The sequence below is a fragment of the Sphaeramia orbicularis genome, chromosome 13 (genome assembly GCF_902148855.1).
Source record: "Sphaeramia orbicularis chromosome 13, fSphaOr1.1, whole genome shotgun sequence".
NCBI lineage: Eukaryota > Metazoa > Chordata > Actinopteri > Kurtiformes > Apogonidae > Sphaeramia > Sphaeramia orbicularis.
In genome coordinates, this window is record NC_043969.1 from 30,539,121 (window position 1) to 30,561,575 (window position 22,455).

At 41.0% G+C, this 22,455-nt stretch overlaps 1 protein-coding gene across 1 annotated transcript; it reads left to right on the forward strand.

The window, feature by feature from the left end:
* Positions 1-371: 371 nt before the first annotated feature.
* Positions 372-19,854, forward strand: LOC115431804 (mediator of RNA polymerase II transcription subunit 13-like). Its single transcript, XM_030152455.1, has 30 exons — positions 372-1,227; positions 1,940-2,174; positions 3,019-3,187; positions 5,585-5,730; positions 5,856-6,053; positions 7,254-7,448; positions 7,571-7,727; positions 7,828-7,935; positions 8,560-9,273; positions 9,381-9,597; positions 10,192-10,222; positions 10,361-10,482; positions 10,605-10,695; positions 10,777-10,973; positions 11,073-11,263; positions 11,510-12,387; positions 12,515-12,682; positions 13,381-13,604; positions 13,720-13,915; positions 14,022-14,391; positions 14,707-14,923; positions 15,843-16,034; positions 16,135-16,358; positions 16,461-16,603; positions 16,690-16,848; positions 16,932-17,114; positions 17,212-17,357; positions 17,717-17,881; positions 18,732-18,832; positions 18,930-19,854. The coding sequence occupies exons 1-30, from the start codon at positions 1,162-1,164 to the stop codon at positions 19,060-19,062; spliced, it is 6,336 nt and encodes a 2,111-aa protein (XP_030008315.1). The 5' UTR covers positions 372-1,161; the 3' UTR covers positions 19,063-19,854.
* The last annotated feature ends 2,601 nt before the right edge of the window (positions 19,855-22,455 follow it).

Genomic DNA, 22,455 nt, shown 5'->3' on the forward strand with positions numbered 1-22,455 from the left:
GTGTTTATTTAGGGATACCGCTGGGACCAGTGACTGTTACTGTCTGCACAAAATGGGATTGTTAGTGTAATTTAACCCGCATGCAAAAGTCTTGCCTCCTGAACATTGACATTTCTCATGATCCATAATATGTGCAAAATGGCTTTTACGCACTGAACCTGATAAGCGCCGACATTCGTTGGAGCAGTCACATGCAGCAGATGTAGCACAGTGAAACATGTTTTGTAACAGACATCACTGAGGATTGACCACTGACTGTATGACAGATGCATTGGAGCTTTCATCTTGTAAACTGTGAAGTCATGGAGCTACTTGAGGCCGGATGACGCCCCCATTACCACAAATTGGCCAATAGGAGTTGAGAGGCAGAGTTGTCCTCCTGGCCGCCATTAAAGAATTCAATCCATGAACTGAAATAATGGAAATCTGCAGGACCCATGGATCACTGAGAGAGGAGTAGCCGATGAGTACTGTCGCTATTTTAGGATTTCATCCGTTTTAAGAGTAGTTTTACAATGTCTGAGCACTGTGATGGTTTTACTGAAAAGGAGGGCGGTGTAGCAAATTGTTTTATGTAGCTAGCAAGCTAGCGTTGAAGCTCTGGTATGTTAGCTTGTGTGCTAGCAGGCTAGGAGAGATCAGGGGGAGGGGAGAGTTCCTTTGCTTTGAAATTGTTTCAGATCAGCTAGCTGGCATTAGCATTAGCACACCAGGGACACAAGCTTTTGAGGTGAAGTTTTTTAGTTTTCGAGCACTTATTTTTATCACTTATCTAACTTTTCTGGTGTTTAATTTAATGTCAGTTTTCCCAGATCATGTTAAAACTGCTTATTTTATGTTAAGGATATGTAGCGGCAATCTTGCGGCTAACCAGATCAGACAATACATTTCAAACAGGATTGATGAATCGAATAGCTAGAAGCTTACAGTTGACGCTATTTGGCTGCCTGTTAGCTTAGCTTCTAGGCTAGTAGTAGCTAGCGCCGGTTAGAAGTTGTCTGTTTGACTAGCGGTAGCTAGCTGTAGCTAGCAAGTTGTTCAGTGCTTTAACGGGATAATTGCAACTAAACAGTGCACTACCAGCGAGATAACTGGATCAGTTATTGCCCTCGATGGTGATTGAGACAATGGACTTTAACGTTACAACCACGCAGTAAAAGGATGAGTTCGTGCTTTGTGCCAAACGGGGCCAGTTTGGAGGACTGCCACTCCAACCTCTTCTGCCTGGTAAGTCTCTGCGCTAGCTAGCGTTAGCTTTCATATTGAGAGGCCAGAAAGCCATTTTGGCTAATCAGGCAACAAGCTTTGTAACGTCAGTTGCAGACTGGCGTGAAGGCATTGGGCCTGCAACTTGCAAATCGTGATCTCGCTAACTTTAAAAACACACACAGCATATACTGCAGCGGAACTGTGTTGAAGGCTTACTCAGTAATACACTGGATCGTGTGTTTACACAGCAGTGGACTTAGATATAATCAGCTAATATTAGCGTTACATGATGGTAACAGGTCAGGCCAACAACTGAAATAATCAAAACATGGAAAACGCATATTTCTTTAAATTAAAGGGCACTGCAATGTTTAATCGTATTCAGAGTAAAATAATAGAAATGCATTTGCTTTAACTATTACACCAACTAGTCTGATGTTAAACTGGTGTATCACCAGTTGTAAATAAGTCAAAGTGCTATTTAGGCCTGACTCTGTTGTCACATGCACAAATTATTGCAAAACTTCTCCAGATATTAGGCCTTAGTCTAAAACTTTTTTCCCTGGAAGGGGTTTTTGTGTGTAAGAAATGACAAGTATTCTGCAGCTGTACATTACCGTATGTGAAGAAAGACTTTTGTTGAGTTTATTGAGGTATGCAGGAACTGATTACTAATACTGTGCATTTGCTCCCGGTGTTCATATTTACATTCTCTCTTTTCTTTTCTCAGGCTGATTTGACTGGAATTAAATGGCGGCGTTTTGTGTGGCAAGGACCCACCTCTTCGCCCATCCTATTCCCTGTGACTGAGGAGGACCCTATCTTATGTAGCTTCAGCCGCTGCCTAGCGGCAGATGTGCTGAGTGTGTGGAGAAGGCACCACACCCCGGGTCGCAGAGAGCTCTGGCTTTTCTGGTGGGGAGATGACCCCAGTTTTGCCGAGCTTATCCATAATGAGCTCTCAAGTAAGTACATGCAGCATTTACACCTTTATTACAATATCACAATTGTTTATGCATTGTTCATCATGCATAGCCATAATTGGCAACAATAGCTGTGCATTTATTATTAATTTTATTTGCATTATGTCAGGGAATTTTAATGCATCTCCAAAAGGTTTTTTAGTGCTTTAAAGTCACTACAGACACTGCTGCAAGTGTATAATGGTTGATGTTACAATTCCACACTTAAGCTGGAGCACTAACAGAATTGAAAACAAGTGTTGTCCATGAAATATATTTTTACATGGTTTGTGTTGAATGAACTACCACCTATTCTAACTGGTAAAGAGTTTTGACACCATTTTAATCATTTAAAGTCTGGTGATAATAAGTTAGGAAAGCCTGAATGATTTGTGGCCATTTATGTTGGAAGTCTCTAAAGCCTCATGGAATCTGTTGGCTCTCAGCCACAGAGGTACGGGCTTGTATGGAAGCAGTAGAGCACACTGCTGTGCATCAAATCACCTGACACAGTCCTGATTTTTGAATGAAGAGTTTGTTCCAGCTATGTCAACAAACAAATACATTTGGAAGAAATCCCTCTAGGAGCGTTCATGTTCAGCAACTATTTATTTTCTTGTTTCTTGATGCAGAACAAATTTCTTATCAAAGAGAGCCTGTTTCATTTCTACAAATGCATTTCTACATCAAGTTATTGCATAATATCCAATGAGATGTAATAAAATTAAAAGGTGTTATTTCCAGTCAGTCCTTGTTACAAATCCACAGAATCAGTGGCTGTTATCTTTAACACAAGGGAAAAGAATGTATGTAGAGATATCAGGATGAACATCTCTACTCTTTTCAGGTGAGGAGGATGGTGAGTGGGAGAGTGGCCTGTCCTATGAGTGTCGGACGCTCCTGTTTAAAGCCATCCACAACCTTCTTGAGCGCTGTCTCATGAATCGGAGCTTTGTTCGCATTGGCAAGTGGTTTGTTAAGCCATACCAGAAGGAGGAGAAGACATTGAATAAAAGGTATGTCCTCCATCCTATTAGCTGAAAGCAAATTGATATAATGTGCCATAAATGTTCTTATTAAAGGTTGGACTTGACTATTAGCCAGGTTATAATTAGGGTGTGTTCTGTTTAAAGCAGTTACTCTACTGTAATGGTACTTGTTGCTCAGTGTCACTTTATCTTCTTATGCATAAATAGAATTTTATGGATTCAACTTCAGCTGTTGTTTCTTACAGCTAAGCTGCTGTTAATGACGCTAAACATAACGTTTCACAATGAAATCCCCCCACTGAAAGGGAAGTCAGTATGTTGCTTGGATTTCCTGAAAGGTTTTAATGTCTTTGAGAAACTCAACTACTTATCAGTCGGTTCACTGATTGCTGGCTGTGTTGTTTTTTATTCACCATTGTTATGACAGAGAAGACACAGATTTCAGCTCACATGTACCTCCAAGTAATTTATTTTTCACACAATTAAAGAAAAAGATGGCAGTAGAAAGACATTCCTAAAACTGTACTAGTGCTTAAGTTTAACCTGGAGTTTTGGTCCAAACTGGCAGCTTATGGAGCTTTGTTTTTGCAGTTGTCATTTTAAACAGTTGGATTTGATGCAGGTTTTGAGAACAAGACTGTGGCAAGTGTCTTCAGTTGTTAAAGAGAAGTTTTTTTATGGATGAGTGCTGTTCTTGAGATTATTGCTGTGGATAGTGGAGGAATCTCAATGGACGAAATTGGTCATGTTTGAGAAAAGGCCTCAGACTTGGTATGAGACCTCACTCCTGTTAGCTTTAACTGAAACACATTCTTTCAATGGTGTTATTAAAAGCTGATAATATTGTTTGGGAACGGGACATCATCACTTTATGAGAAAATCATCCAGTGCAGACAGACACCAGGATGAAGCTGTGTAACCAATACACTTTACTGCGGGACTACATGTTCCTCTGCATTGTAGTTTTTTTTTTTTTTTTTTTTTTTTTTAAATGCAAAGTGCTCTACACTCAGAATTATGAGCATTTGCTGATTAAGACCTGAATTTCAGAACTGCAGGTCATACTGAAAATCAGCATTCTTGGAAACAAATCAGATTTTATGATGTGGATTAAAGGGTTGAATAATCCCGTCATACTTAATGTATGACTGTTATTTAATGTCTCACTAGTTTGTCAGTGACGCATTTTTTAACTGGTTTTAAGTGTGAAATGCATGACGTTCTAATTAGCTATTGTGTTGCATCATCTGTGATCGGAGTTAATAGAGTAGCACTCCCAGGTTACTGTTTGTTGTATACACCTTCACTTCTGTCACTGCAAGGCAAATCTGCTCAGAGTGGAAATACAAACCTTAGCAGCAGCAGCAGCAGCAGCACATAAACATCTGTCTGTCTGTGTATTTCCTTGCCTCTCATTCATGAAGGCAATGACATATATTCAGCATCGCTCTTGCCACTGAACGAGGGGGCAGGGGAACCCTGTAGTTCCCCAACAAGCTAATTTGAGCCTCTGCTCTGTGGCTGTGGTGTTTTGAGCTGACTTGTTTGATGAACGGCTGTTTGGCTCAGGTCCCTCTGCCTTAGCTTTGTCAACAGCTTCAGAGACTTTTAACAGCACTCAAAGTTTTCTTGTTCACTGTTGTGCTTTTGTGGGAGACTGAGATGTCTACAAGTGTTTGTTGAGGCAGCAGCGCAACACCTAACAGAAGAGTCTGGCAGCCTTGCTGTCGCCTGCCCTCTCTGGCTGGTAAACAGGGCAGTCTTTGGAAAATGCTGAGTCTGCACTGTGGTTTTACAGCAACCGTGTCAACAAGCACTATTTTAGTGCATTTAGCTGCCTGGTGTTCCAGAAGTAGTAAGAAAATAAAGATGGGTATTGTTTTAACTTTTCAGGGCTATAATAATCTACCATGGTTATTTTTGACTCGCACTGTGTATCTTGCCTCTGCGGTGCAAGAATGTTTACTAAACTGTTAAACTGTGGTTAAACTGTAGCTTGTTTATCATGTGCATGATCTGACTGGAGGCAGAATCAGATTTCCTTTTTGTTCATAAAATTATATGTTTTTCCTTGAAATTAAGACAAAAACTGCACAGTACCAGTCCTCTACATTTCTGAGCTTTTTTCTGCAAAACCAACACTTGTCACTTGAAAACATGATTTGTATCATGTGCCCAGAAAAATATGCAAGGAATTGTATTCTCTAACATCTCCTCCACCCTTTACATTCCTCTATTCACTTCTTGACTGTCTGTAACCTTGAGTGATGGAGGATACATTAACAACTTGAATAGCCTGTAGAGTAAGTTTACACTAGCTGGTGACAAGGAGGAGAACCTTGAATTTGATAACTTATTACTTATTTATGGAGGTTTATATCCATACAAAATATTGCAATGTCGCTTTTTTTTCCGTTCACACAGTGAGCACCTGTCCTGCGCCTTCACCTTCTTCGTGCATGGTGACAGTAATGTGTGCACAAGTGTGGAGATCGCTCAACATCAGCCTCTCCAGCGACTGAGTGAGGAACACCTCAGCCTCGCACAGCAGAGCTCCAGCCCATTACAAGGTAAAAACACATGGCTAATATTGTACTCTGCATACATTTCATATTATGTGTTCACACATGTTCTTTATTGGACTTTGGAGTGGAATTGCCTTGCATAACTCTTCTTGCTCCCCTCTGCCCTCCAGTCATCCTGAGCCCCTATGGCTTAAATGGGACCCTTACAGGCCAAGCTTTTAAGATGTCAGACCATCCTACTCAAAAGCTCATAGAAGAGTGGAGGCAATTTTATCCAATCAGTCCCAATCCCAAGGACCTTCAGGAAGACAAGATGGAAGATTCGGACTGGGAAGATGACTCCCTGGCAGCCGTTGAGGTTCTTGTTGGTAAGTTGTAATAATGTTTTGTTATTTTCGAATGGTTTAAGTAGAGGTGTGCAATATGACGATATTAGATCATGAAGGATTAGAACGTATCGACGATCTGACAAAGCAGAGAGATCGTGTAATCGTCTACAATAAGATGTAGTCAGAGCCACAGAGTATTCAACGGCTCTGGATGTAGCTATATGCTGATGCACAGACACATCACGTCGGTCCACATCACGTGAATTTCACATTGTGTAGGGGGAGTTATGGCTGACAGTGAAATGGATGAGTTCCTTCCTTAAAATAACTCCACTTCCATCGTATGGAATTGGTTTGGCTTTTCCCCAAAATGACAAAGTGTAAACAGAAATTTGCAAAATTTGCACAGATACGGTTCGCACATCGGATGGCAACAGTACGAACCTGTTCAATAACCTGGCAATGTGACGTCATGACTCGTGTAAATATACACACCACTGGCATGTTACCTGTTCGCATTATAAGCTTTCCACGTGTATGCTCATGCCATTGTTGGCCCCCTGTCCAACCTGAATCAATGCGTGCCCAAACAGTATGCTGAGAGCCAAACTGCTAGACAACAGATAGCGTTAAACAAAAGCAAACAACTTTAATGCAAGCATTTAGGAAAGGTACTCTTTATGAGAAGAGTAGCAAACGATGGAAAGAGGTAACAGAAGCAGTGACTTTTTACCTGGCAAAAGATATGCAAATTAGTCTCAAAGATCAATGTAAAGAATCGTGATAAAATTGAGATCAGGATTTTATTTTATTTTTTTAAATTATATGATATGATATTTTTGCCATATCACCCACCCCATAGGTTTAAATTGTAAAGCTGAAATGTACAGTCAGATTGGGCAACTTTAAGGAGGTGGCATTGACAAAATCCTTCACCAGACTTTTCCTGTTATATGAAGATCATTGCAGCAGTAGCAGAGCCCAATCAGGCTTAGAAAAATTGTTGCCTCCTCCAGCCATCTGTGCCTGTTCAAGTATTCTACAAACAGTAATAAAAAATAGTTGGGTGGGTTGGAGCAAATGGTAAAATAAAACTTTTTTTCATTTTTGCTGCTGTCAGAATCTTAAGTTAAACTATAACTGTGTTCTGTAATAAAGTTGTAAATAAAATACATTGTCATATAGTAAAATAAAACGGTAAAATGATTGCTTAAGATAAAATGTTTTGTTTGGTTCCAGCGGGAGTTAGGATGGTTTATCCTTCCTGCCTGGTGCTCCTCCCCCTGTCGGACCTCCCTGCTGTGGTTCCTCAGGGTTCAGCAAACACCTCAGGAAGCCTGTGTGGTGCTCAGCAGGGCCAGGCCACTCACAGAGACCCCGCCATGTCCTCCGTCACTCTGACTCCTCCGACATCACCAGAGGAAGCTCAGACTGGTAACACTTTCTTATGCTTTTTCCAGTTACTTAAGTTCAAAACTGGCTGTTCTGTGCTTTAAGACATTGTAATTTTATGGCACTTGTGGGTTTACCTTTATCCCTTATCTTCTCCCTCATAGATTATCAGCCTGCCCAGAAGTGGCTAAAGTTGTGCTCTGCATCCGACGGCTACAGCTCGAACAACAGCCTTCACGGAGGTAAAATCCCTCGCAGGCTGGCCAGCCAGATGGTGGAGTCTGCGTGGCAGGAGTACAACATAAACCATACAGGGAACAAGTATGTTTGGAGTTTTTGGTTCTTCAAAGATAGCAATGAATAAAACTCAAATCAATGCTTTCATTCTGACTTTTAAAATGTCTGCCCTGTCTTTTCATAGGAGGAAGTTTACTACCTTAACCAATGGAACCTGCGAAGAGGAGTCAGATAAAACTGGATTTTGGGATTTTGTGGAGTCGACACACAGGCCACACTGCAATTGCTCAAGGTATACCGAAGGGTTTTCATTCATAAATACCTCTTCTTAAAAATCCTTACGAGATGTAATAAAAATACCATTAAATACATTGAGTTTATTATGTTTTTTATGTTAAAAAGCTCAAACTCATGAAATAATTTGCAAATATTGTTGATTCATAAAGATTTATTCCCCTGTTTGCTCTAAAAATTTTATCACTGACTCCTGGTTTCATCATCACATATCGGCACCTTCCTAAAATAATTCCCTAAAAAAAATTACTGTTTTACCCAAATCAACAAAAACTCAATTTCTGGGAACTCAATTTAAACTTTTTTGTCTCGTGAAAAATCTGAAAAAATGGCATGGGCAGTTATTTCAGAAAGGTGACGGTATGTAAATATTTGCATGTTGTGTAGTATTAAATATCGCAATAGCTTGTAAAAATTTTGTTCAGAAAATGTTCCGTCTTGAACTAATGCGACCAAAATCCTCAAGTTTTCTACAACACAATATTCTATACACTTAAAGTGGAAAATGTAAATGTTCCAAGGACCAAATACTGAAAAATAGTTGTATTTGAGAGGAGTTATGGGCTTCAGTGATGATGTCTAAAATGCATGTTCATTTCATTTTTTTTTTTTTTTTACTCAGACATAAGAATCAAAAACAACGATCCAGCAGCACCTCAGGACACCCATCTTCATCAGGTCAGCCCGCCCAGCCGGCCCCCAAGCACAAGTTGGGCGAGAAGCTGGAGAAAGGTGAGAAGCAGCAGAAGAGGCCGCAGACACCTTTTCATCACCGCAACTCCGTGAGCGAGGAGCAGTCGCTGGAGCCGCAGAGCCAGAGGCTTTGTCTAAGAGCACAGGAGGATGGCTCGTATCCCAGCCTGCACCACGTGGACACAGCGCCCTCCAAAGCCCCAACACTGCACACGCACGGCCCCCCTGCGGACCTTGTCGGATCACCTCCTCCTCCTCCTCTCAGTCCTCATCCTTGTGACCACATAGAAGGAGACATGACTCCAGGGGGCATGAAGAACTCCTCAACGCCCATTCACCAACCCTTCTACCCCCCGTCGGTAGAGCCGTGTCTGCTGCCTCAGAAGAACTCCTCTGAAGAACCTCAGCTGGAAAACATGTCTATGCCTCTGCAGTTTCCCCCAACATACAATGAGACGTTAGAACCTACTGTTTTTGTCGGTTCAGCCATCAATCCCAATGAAGATTCGACCCACAACCCCTGGAAGTATTTCAACCTGCCCAAGAAGAAGGCTTCCCACATCCAGACACCCCAGCTACCTGTGGATAAAATACGGGATGATTCTGGAGGAGGAGGAGCAGAAAATGTAGAGTCTATCACAGAGTATGTATTTCAGACTTCATCCTCACTTGCACTTAAGCACATTGTTCATTTTAACCAGTGCATTCTCGCAATGTATTACTGACTTGTGTACACTTTATCTCCCTCAGGTTGATGGCAGCAACCACACAGCACCTGAAGGTTTCTCAAGAGCTGATTAAGACTTATGCCCAGCGAAGAAACAGTTATCTCGTCTCCGCCACCGGGGACGGAGACCACAGTGAGGAACCAGACCCTTACGCCTTTGTTGAGGGAGACGAGGAGTTTAGCTTTACTGAGAAGAAAGACAAGCCTGGACCTGAAAGAGAGGGCAACAAGAAACACAAGGTGGGTTTTCAACAGGGGTGCTTTTATGGCAAGAGTGCATTTCTTATAGTACATTTAAAATGAACACCTTACTTCTGCTGTTAAGCTCACATGTTTTTTTAATGAGATAGAAAATGAGTTGTAAAATGCTTTGTCTTAATATTATTAACTGCTTTACAATGTTCTGGTTTCTGGTGAGCATTGTCAATGACTATGCTTCTTTAGATCTGAATGCCCAGAGCAACTCCTGGTTTTGAGTTTACACCTACTTTTATACACTAGGGAAGTTCTAAAACTATACAGTTCCATAAGACACTCATATCATTCGGTCATTATTTGTGTTGTCACACACTCGTTAGTCCACATTTCCTTTAGCAATAGAAGATTATTTATTAATTTTTTTTATGGTGAATTTTTTTATGGTCTGTGCTTTGTTCTGTTTACCTGTGTATTGAGTGTATTTGTATGTGGAATGGAACAAAGATATGCTGAGTTGCACCTACAGGAAGCTGATCATGCAGTAAAGTGGAAGTGAATGTGAAGTTTCTGCAGTATCACATGGTTGGTGTTTCTTAAACATTACAATAATGCTGTGATTTGTCTTTTTTCAACCAGACTGAAGAAGGAGCTGGTTCTTCAACTGAAGGTGAGAAATCCTACCATTTTGTCTGTGCAGCCTCTCATTTTATTTTTCTTTCTTTTTTTTTTTTTTTTTAACCCAAATATTAGATTGAAACTTTAAACTGAAAATGTTGTCTTCTGTGTTAATTTCTATGTGTTTTAGATGGCCAGGGTCCATCAGGCAGCAAACCTACCGCCTCAACCAGCCTCATCCATGAGAACGACTTGGCTGTGTCCTACAGTGACCTGGATAAAATCTTCAATTCCGATGAAGATGAATTGGCGGTTAGTGCTTCTTTACATGTATACAATGTACATTGAAGGAATGCATTCTGTATTCTGAAGAACTAACGAAAAGGTCTTAACAGTATTCAGGTACATATTGAATATTTTCCTTATTTGCACAGCCTGGATCAAAACGAGCTGGTGTTGGTACAGAAGACAAATTTGGCAGTAAAGAACCTAAAGCAGCCACACTGGACCCACTGTCTTGTATAAGTAAGGATATTCATCAACTGTTCATCAGTGTGCTTTAGTACGTGTTCCTTCTAGAGATATAACAATCTGTCGTTCCTTCAGGCTCAGCAGATCTTCACCAGATGTTCCCCACCCCACCCTCCCTCGAGCAGCAGGGTTATTCTCCCATGAACTCTGGGAGCAAGGATAGCCTGGAAGCAGGGCCAGGGCTTACCCTGCTGGATGGTAGCCAGCTCAACAACCACTTCAAGGTGGAGGTGGAGGAGGGTTTCTGCAGTCCAAAGCCATCTGAAATAAAGGTACGACTCATCACATAACCTGATAAGCATGGAGTGTAGAAGCATTGCCCTATCGCTGTTTAATGCTATGTTTTGATTTACTTTAATCTTTGCTTCTAGGACTTCTCCTTCGTATATAAGCCAGAGAACTGTCAGTCATTCATCGGCTGCTCCATGTACGCTCCCCTGAAGACGCTACCCAGCCAGTGTCTGATACCCATCAAACTGCCAGAAGACGGTGTGTACACGCCCAGTTGGACTCTGGGAAAAATGGATCTGATGCCCTCAAACGTCACTGTCCCCAAAGACGGGTAAAAATGCTAAGTTCACCATAGGTCTCTGTACTGCACTACTGTTTTAAGTTAGGCTAGTTTTAGCCAGTTTATTTACTGCAAACATTGAGCAGTATTATATCATTCTCATTTTTGTGCACAACTATTCTGGAATATTATGTTGTGAATGGAGTTTTTTATTTTTTATTTAGCCCTTAAGAGTGATCTTAAGAATACTAAACATGGCTAAATTGAAATGCATTTTTTCCGCTTCTCTTGTTGCAGTGCTGAGTCTGACTACATCCAGACATATACCCCTCAAACTCAAACGCCCTTCGTGTCGGGCAGTGCACCTCCCAGCAACAGTGGCGCTGGCATCCTGCCGTCCCCAGCCACACCACGTTTCTCTGTGCCCACGCCTCGTACACCTCGCACCCCACGGACTCCTCGGGGACCATCGAGCGTCCAGGGCTCCCTCAAGTATGACAACTCCGACCTTTATTCCCCTGCCTCGACACCTTCCACGTGTCGGCCCCTCAGCTCAGTGGAACCAGCCACTGTACCCTCCATCCCAGAGGCTCACAGCCTCTACGTCACGCTTATACTTTCTGAGTCGGTCATGAACCTCTTCAAGGACTGTAACTTCGATAGTTGTTGCGTGTGCGTCTGCAACATGAACATCCGTGGGGCAGATGTTGGTGTTTATCTCAAGGACAACGGAGAGGCCCAGTATCCTTGCACTTGTGGCTTCAGTGCTGTCGCCAATCGACGCTTTGGCCAGTCTGCAGGGCTTTTCCTGGAGGATGAACTGGACGTAGTGGGACGGGGCTCAGACGCCAGCCGTGATACAGAGCGGAGTTTCGAAGAGCTGCGGGCTTCCTCTACACACAAGGCTGGCAGCCTGAAGGAGAAGCCTCCAGATGAGCTTATCTTGCTGCTGCAGGACCAGTGCACCAACCCATTTGCTCCAATGGCTGGTGTGGAGTACCCCAAGCCAAGCTCAGCCCCCAGTTCTTTCCTAAGGGTTGAGGAGAGAGACTGTTATAATGACTGCTACATGGCATTGGAGCATGGCAGGCAGTTCATGGACAATATGTCAGGAGGCAAAGTAGATGAAACACTAGTGAAAAGCACCTGTCTTCATCAGTGGCCAAAATGCAAATGTATGTATTGTTTTGTTTTAATATCTTCTACAATAACCTTCAATCTTCTCTTTTTTTGTTTTACAATATTAACCACAAACATAGTGAATTTAAGATTTGTTTTTCTTTTTTGTTTTCCTTCATGAAGCTGCTGACATGAGCAAGCTATTCTCTCAGGACGTCCTGCGGGTGTTGTTGTCCCTCCAGCCTGTACTTCAGGACACTATCCAGAAGAAGAGGAGTGTGCGCTCCTGGGGTGTGCAGGGACCACTCACCTGGCAGCAGTTCCACAAAATGGCTGGAAGAGGGTCATATGGTATGTTTAATGAGGGCATGTCTAATCATTGTGATTTCTGGAGGACTAAAAATAAAGTGTTTTGTAATAGAGGGTAAGCATGTGACACCAGAGGCAAAAGTCACTTTTGTTACATCCACTGAATAGGAGCAGGACGTTATGTGGAAGTGTTTGGCTTGAACACTCAAAATTCCTTAAAATATTAATTTCACAGAAGTGCTTTACAACCACTGTTTTATGTACTGGTAAGCCAACAGCTACCGCCAAAATGCAGCGAGTAGAGGCTGCACATAACTCACTACTGTCAGTTTGGACTCAGTCAGTGCAGCCTCACCTTTCTTCATCATCTCACCCAACTTGTGCTTGGGGGCTGGCATAAGTTATGTGTTTGTAATACAGCCAAGAATCAAGGTGTTTGTATGTTTTCTGTCTTTCCGTTATGTTGAAATCAAATTTCAAGGTCACTGGTTCTTTGGCAACTTACAAACATCACTGCCAAGTCCAACTGCTTGTCACTTAAGAAGATAATCCTTTGTTTTACTCCTGAGTTTTCAGGTTCCCCTGCAAATTTCAGCCATGTTACAATATATTTTCAGTATATAGGTTGTAATATATTTGCCACTGAGGGGGTATGTTCCAGTGGTAAAGTGCCATATCTACATTAGTGGTTATTGTAAAACATTATGCCATAATTAAAATCAATCCTCCTTTTCTTATAGGTACCGATGAGTCTCCTGAGCCTCTGCCCATTCCTACCTTTTTGGTTGGTTATGAGTATGATTTTGTAGTGCTGTCTCCTTTTGGGTTGCCCTACTGGGAGAAGCTTCTCCTAGATCCTTTTGGTTCCCAGAGGGATGCAGGATATGTTGTCATCTGCCCAGAAAACGAGGCTCTGCTTCGAGGAGCCAAAACCTTCTTTAAAGATCTGAGTGCTATGTATGAGGTAGGCACCTGGCTGTTTACACAACCTGTTGTGTTTCAACACATCCCAAAAGAAGATTTATATTCGAATGATTGACACTGTTTCACTTTTGCTTCATTTACTTCCTTTGCACCAGGCATGCCAGCTCGGGCAACACAGACCCATCTGTAAGAGTCACCCAGAAGGCATTTTGAAGGTCGGTGCTTCAGAAGGCAAGAACATGACAGAGCAGGCACTTAGTGACTGGTTTCTCAAGATGGCTGCCAGAGATGGGAACAATCAAGCCTTTAATAAGCTCAAACTCTTTGCTCAAGTGTGCCGCTATGATCTAGGTAACACATCTGTCATAATGCTCAATACCCAAAGTTCAAGCTGTTTGTGGCATTACTGAATGATCATTTCCTTTTTTTTTTTTTTCTTTTTTTTTTTTTTTTGCAGCTCCATATCTGTCGGAGCAGCCTTTGGATAGCTCTCTATTGTCCCAACGCAGCCCCACTGTGGCCTCCTCCTCCCAGACCTCCAGCTCTTCCAGCACCTCCTCAGGATCCCAGAGCTCCAACACTACCACCTCCAGCACCAGCTCTGCCCAGCCGGCCCAAGTCAACAGCACCCCTCCCTCTTCCTCTGCAGGCTCCCAGACAATTGGTGGAATGGCTTCATCCAAGCCCAGTTCCTACTCTCCGTTTGGGGCGGCAGGCCTGCAAAGCGGCACGTCGCAGAACGGACCCCAGTCAAATGCACAGGGCCCAGGGGCGGAAAATGGACCCTCCAACAACCAGCCTCAAGGAGTTGCTGAGGCACCAGAGAGGTAGGTCACCACTGAACACAGGGCTTCTCTTTACTTAAAGTGTAAGTAGTGTTCAGACTGAGATTGGTTCATGGATATACTTTGAGTTTGTATGTGGAATACCAATGTATTACCTATTCTTAAGAGAAAAAGATTAAGTGGAAGGTGTGTATTATATGGCTTCATGATACTCGAATTCAGGCTTTGTTGTTTGTTTGTTTTTTTGCATAGTACTATCAATGATCCATGTTTCACTTTTCTTACTTGTACTTGAGCTGTTGGTCTTAGTGCGTACCTGGTTTGACTTCTGTATAACAATGTGTCTTTTCTCACCAGCACAATGGAGAGAGACAAAGTGGGCAAGCCTACTGACGGAGAGTCCCACGGTGTTTCTTACCCACCTGCCATTGTGGTATACATCGTAGACCCGTTTAGCTATGAAGAGGCAGATAAAGAGGCCCACTCCAGCACTTACACTCTGGGCCTGCTGCGCTGCTACATGGAGATGCTTCATTTTCTTCCAGTTCACATCAGAAACGCTGTCTCAGTGCAGGTAAAGGAACATCTGAGTGTTTCCATGCATTATATTGTCTCTCTTACAATTCATCTGCCGCTATGCTTGAGGTGATATTATTACTTCACACTCATTTGCTCTCCTTGCCAATTTATCTGCAAAAGAGCGGGTTACCAGGAGGCACAAATGGGGGTGAGAAGGAGCAAGGGACTCATTAGCAGAGACTAATAGAGGTGTTCACACCTGTGATATAGTGACATGAGATTGCATCAACATGCCAAAGGGAATTTAAAACACTAGAGGTGTGAAGGTGCTAATTGAGTCATTACATGCAATAATGGCAGAACACAGAAAGGTTACTATACTTCCTATTTAATTTATTTTAACAAAATTAGAATATGATTATAAAATAATAAAGCAAAACACTGTATATAGAGACACAATCACATTATATATATGATCCATTCTTGGATAAGTTGTGAATATTGTTGGTCTAAATTTTTGCTCTGGGGCAATTTTATTGTGTTTTCTGTAAGTTAAAACTTTTGGTTAAACCAGAAAGTAATTTAGTAGTCTAGTAGTGGTTAACTTTATTTGAGCCAGTATGCAAACACGTGTGTGCGCCGTATATCAAGACCAGTTTTAGCAGATATTAAATGTCAGGAATTAGGTGTAGCTGAACATTGTGGCTGCTGCTGTAAACTGAACCCCCCACCCCACCTACACACACACCCCTCAAGCATCAAACTGTCTTTGAAGAATCAAATTGTACTAAGGTGTCTAAATGTCTGTAGGCATATCACTGCTTTCTTAGCTATAATTGCATTTACTGTGGCATAAACCCTTTACCACGTCTTGCTTAGGGCCAGAAAACTCAGTTTTTCAAAGCTTCATAACTGCAGTTAGTGACATTATCAGAGTCAGTTAAAGTACCTTTGTTCATTTTGTTTCATGACAGATTGTGCCCTGCCAGTACCTGCTACAGCCAGTCCACAGTGGGGAGCGCCACCTCTACAGTCAGCACCTCAAGTCGTTGGCCTTTTCTGTGTTCACTCAGTGCCGAAGGCCTCTGCCCAACTCCACCAACTTCAAGGCTCTGACAGGCTTTGGTCCTGGTCTTGCCATTGACATGGCACTGAAGAACCCAGAGGTAACTGCTGTGATAAAGGGAGTCTGCCAGTGTAGTCTGACACCACACTGCTGTACCCACCGTTTCTCCTCTAAACTAACGGCTTTTTTTCTTTACACAGAGGCCCGAGTGTCTGCGTTTGTACACTCCCCCATTCATTTTGGCTCCAGTCAAAGATAAGCAGACTGAGCTGGGGGAAACATTCGGAGAGGCGTCTCAGAAGTACAACGTCCTGTTTGTCGGTTATTGTCTGTCCCATGACCAGCGCTGGCTGCTGGCCTCCTGTACTGACCAACATGGAGAACTGCTGGAGACCTGCATCATTAGTATTGATGTTCCAAACAGGTGTGTGCAGTTTTCTACAAATATTAAATATTTATTGCGTTCATTAACATGGTCTGAATAGTCTGCATTGTGTCCGTATTCTAATGACATGCCTTTTCACAGGGCTCGCAGGAAAAAGGGCTCAGCCAGGAGACTGGGTTTGCAGAAGCTGTGGGAGTGGTGTCTCGGTCTTGTGCAGGTGACATCACTGCCATGGAGGGTGGTGATTGGTCGGCTTGGCAGAATGGGTCATGGCGAGCTGCGAGGTAGACATATGACCATGTTTTCAGACTATGTAGGTATCAGCTTGTCACACAGTACATCAACACACATGAATGTTTCTATTTTTCAGACTGGAGTATTCTGCTGAGCAGGAGGAACTTGCAGTCCCTCAGTAAGCGTCTGAAGGAGACATGTAGGATGTGTGGCATCTCTGCTGCTGACACTCCCAGCATCCTTAGCGCCTGTCTGGTTGCCATGGAGCCACAGGGTTCTTTTGTTGTCATGCCAGGTAAAATCAAAAGTCAGAAATAACTGCTTGGTGTTTTTTTTTTTTTCTTTCAAATGTCACAGTTGTAACTTTGGTTTCTGTAGACTCGGTGTCAACGGGTTCGGTGTTTGGGCGCAGCACCACACTCAACATGCAGACGTCGCAGCTGAGCACACCTCAGGACACATCTTGCACACACATCCTGGTGTTCCCCACCTCAGCCATGGTGCAGGTCAACACTAACACTTCAGAGCCCATTGACATCAACTTCAATCCTATAAACCCTGGTATGTGTGAAGCTGAATCAGAATCTGGCTTTTGTATTCTGTCAGTTGCATGTTACTGCTGTCCAAACTCTGAGTCTTTGCCTGTTTTTCTCTACAGATGGATCTGATGGAATGGGATTCTTCGACCTGTTCGACAATGATATGGTGGATCCAGACCTTATCAACATTCTTCCCAATTCTCCCACCACTTCTCCTGTTCACTCCCCTGGCTCCCACTACCACCAAGGGGGTGATGGAAGCAAGGTCAGGGTCTTATTTTTCTTTTATTATTATCCTGACTTTAAATAACCTCTGGTGCAACAAAATGTCATACTACAGACTCAGTTCAAAGGCCTAAAGTGGTATCGACACAATGTGAATAAGATGGAAATTGTGTGTACTGAAATGTAAGTGTGTTTGCAAAATGGTCAAAACCATAACAAAAATGAGCACAAGGAACTCTTGCTCACTACAGTTCGTCACAATTAAAAAAAAAAAAAAAAAAAAAGACACAGGAACTAGGTCACACTTTCGTATCTTTAATGAATCATGGTTTCAACCCAAAAAAAACTAATGTAGAAAGTTAGTCTTGCTCTGTTAATTTGATCGATGATTTCTTGCAGGGCCAAAGTGCAGATCGTATGGAGTCCCACGAAGAGGCCCTGAATATCCTGCAACAGCCAATGGCTCTGGGCTACTTTGTCTCCACAGCCAAGGCTGGACCACTGCCCGACTGGTTCTGGTCAGCCTGCCCACAAGCCAAGAACCAGTGCCCACTCTTCCTCAAGGTAGAGATTTTTTTTTTTTTTTTTTTCCCAGTTTGCTGTTGAACTGCGCAGGCCAATTGGATAAATACTGTAAAATATGTCTATCACCAGCAAGTTGTTAGCTTTTTGGTGTCACAATAGGAAATTTTGGTCCGATGAGGTTAAGATGTTATGTGGGAGTGAAGTACCGAAGTATATTTTTGCTTTTAACATGTAAAGGGTTGATCAGTTTCTTTATGTGCTTCTAAATTTAATCAGATTTTCTTTCACTTTATACTGTATAAATCAGGGATGTCAGACAGAATCAAATTTTCTTCCTTGTTTATTGTGTAAAAAGTAAAATGACATTATGAAAATATTTATATTTACAAAATATTTTTTTCATAGTAAAATGTGAATAATCTGAACAAATGTGAACCTGAAATGTCTTAAGAAAAATATGTACAATTTCGACAATATTATGCCTGTAATTAAACTTTTTTATGCGTTTGTTGATCCACTGTGATCTGTAAGTTGTGTTAATAACCTGAGACATAATATTGTTGAATTGCATTTACTTTGCTTAAGAAATTTCTGGTTGTTTTCATAATGTAATTTTACTTTTTTCACACTAAACAAAGAGAAAAAGTTGGAGTCATTATTTCTAGGTTATTATGCCTATTTTACAGGTCCTGCCCACATGAGATCACATTGAGCTGTATGTGGCCCCTGAACTAAAATGACTTTGACACCCTTGGAATAAATATTGACCTTTGAATGCCGTCTTTCCCTTTGGACCAGCTCTGAAAAGTACAAGATAATGTTGTGAAGTGTGATTTTTGCAGATTGAATCTAAGTGTTTAATTTGAGCGTATCACATTTCTTCCCTCAGGCCTCTCTACACCTACACGTGTCTTCTGTCCAATCAGATGAGCTTCTGCACAGTAAACACTCCCATCCTCTGGACTCGAACCACACCTCTGATGTGCTCAGGTACACCGCTCAAGTAACTGGAAACTGCCCATCTGTTGGAATGAAAAGCATGAAAAATGGGTTATTAACTTCCCTGTGTCTGCCCTCTGCATGACAGATTCGTTCTAGAGCAATACAACGCCCTCTCCTGGCTGACGTGTGACCCTGCGACCCAGGACCGGCGCTCCTGTCTGCCCGTTCACTTTGTGGTGCTCACCCAGATGTACAACTTCATCATGAACATGCTCTGAACTTTAACAGGATCAAACTTGCCGGGATGCCATTGGACAGATCATGGATTTTCTGCTACAAAGGATCCCCGACACTCGAAGGACCTCACACTCCTATCAGGGCGAGCGTGGAGAAAGCATCATCCCCAACCCTCGTCCTCCCTGGTGTATCTCACCCAACACTGACTGGAAGTTTCCAATCAATCAATCAGATGCCAAGAATACATTTTAGCATTTTGGATGATCAAGGGACGTTTCATAAAGGAGAATAAATTGTCTTTTTAATGACTGTAGATTGCAATCTATGAAATTTTATCTTATGAAATGCCTGCATATATTATTTATTGTAAGTTTTTAAATGTGGAATTTTTAATGCTTAATATCTTTTATATATTACAAATCCTAGAGGGTGTGTACATCTCACTGTAAAGGAATTGGTTTAAAAAGTGTAATTTTCTCAATTACAACATGGAAAAACCTGTTCAAGTGAATTTGCTGTAGATTGCTTTTAGAATATTATTTTTTCAAAGGGTACAGACCTTTTTATTACCATGCTGTAAAAATGAAGTAAGCTGGCCTGGGCATTTGCGTCCCACCCAATGAGTGGATGAGACTTACCTCTCTGTCTGCTTTGGCTCCAGAGTCTCTTGCACAGTAACTCAACGAGCTCTGAAGAGGAATTAAAAGGTACATTGTCAGATTATATATTTTATATAACAGATTTAGGTAATTGTGTGTGTATATGTGTACATATAATTGTGTGCCGCTACTGATGGTGCAGCTTCTGTTTTAGGAATAAAGTGCGTCTACCTTGAACTGTCTCTGTTCAGTATTTTTATTTTTGGCAGAGTTGTAATAGTATGGAATTTGATATTAGTCTTATTCAGATCTAGGTCAGTATATAGACTTAATTCTGTTTGCTATAATGTCATTTCTAAAAATAAATTTTCATTAAAGGGTGACCAGTAGTGGATGTTTTAGGATGATATAAGAAATAACTGATGAATCAACACTTAAAAATTTAGATACTAGATAATAAACATAAAATCCAGTCAAAGTAAATAAACATGGACATAAAAGATTAAATCAAGTGGTTCCAGGCACAACAAACCCCACCCCTTGCATGTTTTTGTATCTTACTTTGGCATGGATCCAGCTGATGTCATGTCTGTGCATGTGCTGATGTCAGCATATCAATTGCCTTTATGTATGTGCCAAGGTTGAAGTAAATTGAAACAAAACTGATGGTTTTATAGACGTAAACTTTTGCCCATTGTAAGTAAATGGGTGAAGAAAAAAGATTTTAAAAATTCATTAAAAAATTGAACTTTGACCTACTTTTCCCAAAATGTAATCACATCTATTTTGGGTCACTGGCAATCTATAAACCAAGTTTGGTATGCATTCAACCAATAGTTTTGCTGCTACAGACATTTGAAATTTTGCCAATTATAAGTAAATGAGGAAAAAAGATTTTAAAAATGCATAAAAAATGTGAACTTTGACCCACTGTTGCCAAAATGTAATGAGATCCATTCTGGGTCACTGGCAATCTATAAACCCAATTTAGTATGAATTCAACCAACAGTTTTGCTGCTAGGGTGTTGACAAACAAACCAAAAACAATAGCCCTTGCCACCCATTTGGGGGGTGGGGTAAAAATTTAGGTCATTAAAGGTACCCTATCAGCTGCTTTTCCTAATCTCATTTTTTCTTTGTTTTACTGTGAAAAAATTTACATTATTAAAACATGAATAACCTGAACAACCATGTACAACCTAATATTTCTTAAGTAGAATGAGTGTAATTTCAACAATATTATGTCCCACCTTATTAATACAGCTGACAGATCACATTGGATCTACAAGTGCACAAAACATTTCATAACAGGCGTAATGTTGTTAAAATTGCACGACATTTAAGATGTTTCACGTTCATATTTGTTCAGGTTATTCACATTTTATTGTGAAAGGATAATTTGTAAATGTTTCCATAACACCTCACCTCTTCGCCATGTCTCTTTGAGAATAATTTGTAAAAACGAGCCCCCACCCAAGTACCGAGTGTATAAATTAACGTACTTTTCCTAAGTTGGCATTTCTGTTGTATAAACCCTTTCCTTCTAATAATTTGAGATACAAGACTTCTGATTTTCATGAGATGTGATAATCAAAACTGAAACAAACAAGGGTTGCAACTGTTTATGTGTAATAAATCAAAATTGTTTCAGTAAAAAATAACTTTCACAATATTACTTTTTTTTTTTAGATGCTCCTCTAGTTTTCTTCTTTCATGTCTATTAACTCTAAATTTTTTCTTCTGTTTATTATACATTCAGATGTTCTGTCATACATTTAATTTTCTGTAACTACTGAGGAGTTGCAGGGGTGCTGGAGCCTAAATATAGGGACAAAATGCCATTTACACCTATGGGTAATTAACCTATTAAGGTCTTTGGAGAGGTGGAGAAAGCCGCAGTATTCTTAGAGAACCCACACCAACATAAGAACAACATGCGAAGTCCACACAGAAACACCCCCAGCAACCACTATATTACTGTTATATTTATTCGTGATTTTTGGTGACCCAATAAAAACAGCTCTTTGATCCATTCTGGATGCTGAGTTTGGAAAAGGCAGCATTTATAATTTGTAACATAATAAACACTGGCTATTTGTACTCAGAGTCTAAAAAAAAATCTAATGAGAGGTCTAGAATTTTGATTCTGGTAAAAGCATCTCATTTTATTTTATGTGTATGTAGTGATCTATCATAAAGATGGAAGTTTTTATGAAGCAGCCAAAGCTTCAACAAATCAATGCAGCAGCGGAAGGGACTAATAACTTTACAATGTTAAACCTAAATGTTCTCCAGCTCTAGTAGTTGAAATATTTTCACGTAGTTTTCATTGAATTAAGTCAGTTTTTTTGTTTTTTTGTTTTTTTTATAAACATACATAATCAGAGTGAAATCAGTTAAAGGAGCCTTTAAACTTCTGGACATTACTGCAAGATGTGCCTTATACTGAATTAAGACCTAGAACTATTTTTGTGGTGACTTCCAAATGATTTTGTCACACTATTTGTGATTACAGAATCTTCTGCATTTTGCAATATTCAGTGAAAATCATGTGTTTTCCTGTATTTAATTCACTGATCGTGTAGATGTTCAGAAAAGTTCAGAACAATTCAAAGGTTATTATATCAAAACACAGAAAACTGAAAAAAAAGGGACATTTTTGGCTAAATATATCCTAAACTGAACATAAAATAACTGTGTACAACCACTGCCAGTTACTAAACTCTATGGGTTTTACTGATGAATCAATGTTGTAGAAGATGACGGTGTTACCAGGGTCACTACGGAGCCTCTGAACATCCAAATGGGTCACATCTGATGACCATGAAAAGGCGA